Here is a 2,603-nt window from a genome sequence, read left to right on the forward strand (position 1 = left end):
CAGCTCCCTCCCAGGAACTCCATTCTATCCTGAACAAGGTTGCATGGCACCATGATTTCCTCAACAAAAGGAAGTAAAGGAGTAAATTGGAAATGAGGGGTCCTGGAAAAGAAAGAGACTTTGGAGGAAAAGAAGAAAGAAATAAAAGCTCAACCAACAAAAGGCTGTCTGAAGATAGTTTCTGTATTCTACTCTCCTGAGTCCTACTACCTTGGATCTCACTTTTCTTGAAAATTTTCTACCATCATCCAGTAAGTTTATTAAAGAATAAGTATTTTCTAATTTTTTTACTCTCAAGCCCAACAGATATACCTTGCTAGTTAGGGGCTAGAAAAAATATTTCTGAGACCAGGAAGTTCATGTGGATATGAAAGGATGGTCTTTCTGAGTCCAAGGTTCTTGCTTCAGTTATGACAATGTTGGGCTTCCCAGGAGACTTGAACACCTCTCTGTTGGATCATACAATAGTGCTCTGACCCAGTGCAGCCCATGACTTTCACTGCTGTTGATTGGTTGGAACCTGTGACTTTGCCTTCGTCTTACCACAGGATCACATAGGACAGAAAAGTGGATGGGGAAAACTCCCCATTTGCACCTGCAGTAGGAGGGACAGAGGGCAAAGTAAAGGCCTGACTCTGAGTGGGAGGTGGCAGAGTGAGAAGTGGCACATATTAAGATGACAGACACCAGAATCTAGTAGCAGAGGTATGTACTGTCCACTGGAGTACTAGAAAACAGAGTCTCCAGCCAGGGCAGAAGGTCATCATGCCCCCAGAAATGTGGCTAGACCTTAGTCTCTTGAGAAATGGGAGAATATGGAGAAAATCTGGATTAGGGTAGACAAGTCATCTTTGTACTGCCACCATTGGCATCATGCAGGCTAGGTCCGTATAGCTTTGGGACTGATAGTTAAAGGTCTGAGTAGGAGATCAGGGAGGAACTGTTTGAGCCCCTGATGGGGTCTAATGGATTGGGAAAGTCCACCCAGGAGGAAGTAAGAAGCCAGCAACTGGCCTCTTTAAACCCCACCCTATTTACAGTGCCTGATGGATATCTTCTGACCGTAGCACTTTATAGACAACCCAGTAGAAGATGTTAAAGATGAGGAAAGTGAAAGGGAAGACAGCCCGGGAGATGGTGTCAATTCTCTTGGCTCGGTCCACGTAGACTTTTCGCATGGTTTCTCCCTCTCTTAGAAGAGGGGCTGGAGGTTGGGGGCTATAAATGCCAGAACCTTCCATTGGACCACCATCCCTTGCCTGCAGGCAGTGGCCCAAGCCATAGCCACGAAAATAGAAGCGACTTTCTCGGATGATATCTTCCTCCTAGAATGATAAGAAAGAAAAGGCACAATTTGAGGTCAGAGCTCTAAGGACAAAAGATAGGGACCAGGTTACACATAACTGTCTCAGGGGTGATATTATGCAGACAAGGCAGCTAGGTTTGCAAACCTACTGCTTGCTTTTTATGGCCACAAAACTACTCATGAGATAGAGGTATGCTAAGTAGCTATACATGGTACATGTAGTATATGTTATTATTCCATTTGCAAATAGGCACTGAGCTCCCTTTTTAAAATGCATAACATCATTTAGAGCCATCTAAAACCCAGGGAAGTGCCAACTACTGTAAGAGGGACATCTCAATGTCAAGTTACTTCTCACTGGTAATAAACAGAACAACGAAACCATTAGACAGTGAAGCTGAGATATTTCTACTAGGTGAACTTGACTTCAATGACTTTCAAAAGCATCAGAGTTAGTTCTCTTTGTAAATAGTATATTTTAAAAAGTATCTCAATTCAAAGCTGAGCATTTCAAAAGTTTAGAATAACTAACCTGGAGGGTAGCCAATGGTGTGGTGGTTAAAGTGGCTGGATCTCACATGGCCAAATGCACAGTTTATGTCCCAGACTGGCAGCTTGAAAAACATGCTGGGCCTGTGTGTGCATGCCCCAGATCCTGAGAGGAGAATGGAGGAAAAGGGATTGTGACATGGCCACTCCATCGGGGGGTGGGGGTGGGGTGATGTCTCACTTTCCCTCCCTCTCTCTCTGTGTCTCTCGCCAGTGAGTGCACATGCCCTACAGCAACAATTAAAAAATAAAATAACCAAATGGACTATCCAAATTAAGGTAAAGTAGATCACCCTATTGCAGGTATGTGTGCTTCTCTACAAATCAGTGGATTTGATATTCAGGGTAACGTTTGTTACCCAGTGCATGTTTCATTCATGTAAAATGCATGTATTATGATAAACACTTAAAATTAAGGAAATAAATTTTATATAAGCTTTAAGTAATATGGCAGATTGCAGACAGTCCATTTATCCCATCTTAAGTAGCTATAACAATTGGAAGCCAGGAATTAAGGAAACAAAATAGAGATAAAAGATAGATACAGATAGATAGATAAGGGAGAGAGAAAAAACAATGACCCTGAGTGTTCAACTATTAGATGTCTACTTATATAAATATGAGGCCCTCAAACCACCAGTGAGAGCCTGTTTACTCTTATTTTATAGACAACCCAAAGAAGCCCAATTTTATCTACTTCTAAAGAGTTGAGAAATACTTCCTTCAAAGATGGATTTAATTCCTAAAA

At 42.1% G+C, this 2,603-nt stretch overlaps 1 protein-coding gene across 1 annotated transcript in view; it reads right to left on the reverse strand.

Moving 5' to 3' along the window:
* Positions 1-594: 594 nt before the first annotated feature.
* The window catches only part of LOC102489462 (glycine receptor subunit alpha-4), a 22,414-nt gene continuing 20,405 nt past the window's right edge, over positions 595-2,603 (reverse strand). Inside the window, exon 9 of the mRNA XM_006163561.1 lies at positions 595-1,325. Coding sequence (XP_006163623.1) covers positions 1,035-1,325 — 291 coding nt within the window. The 3' untranslated portion in view covers positions 595-1,034. The remainder of the gene's footprint in view (positions 1,326-2,603) is intronic.

This window comes from Tupaia chinensis, unplaced genomic scaffold (assembly GCF_000334495.1).
Source record: "Tupaia chinensis unplaced genomic scaffold, TupChi_1.0 Scaffold142619_1, whole genome shotgun sequence".
NCBI lineage: Eukaryota > Metazoa > Chordata > Mammalia > Scandentia > Tupaiidae > Tupaia > Tupaia belangeri.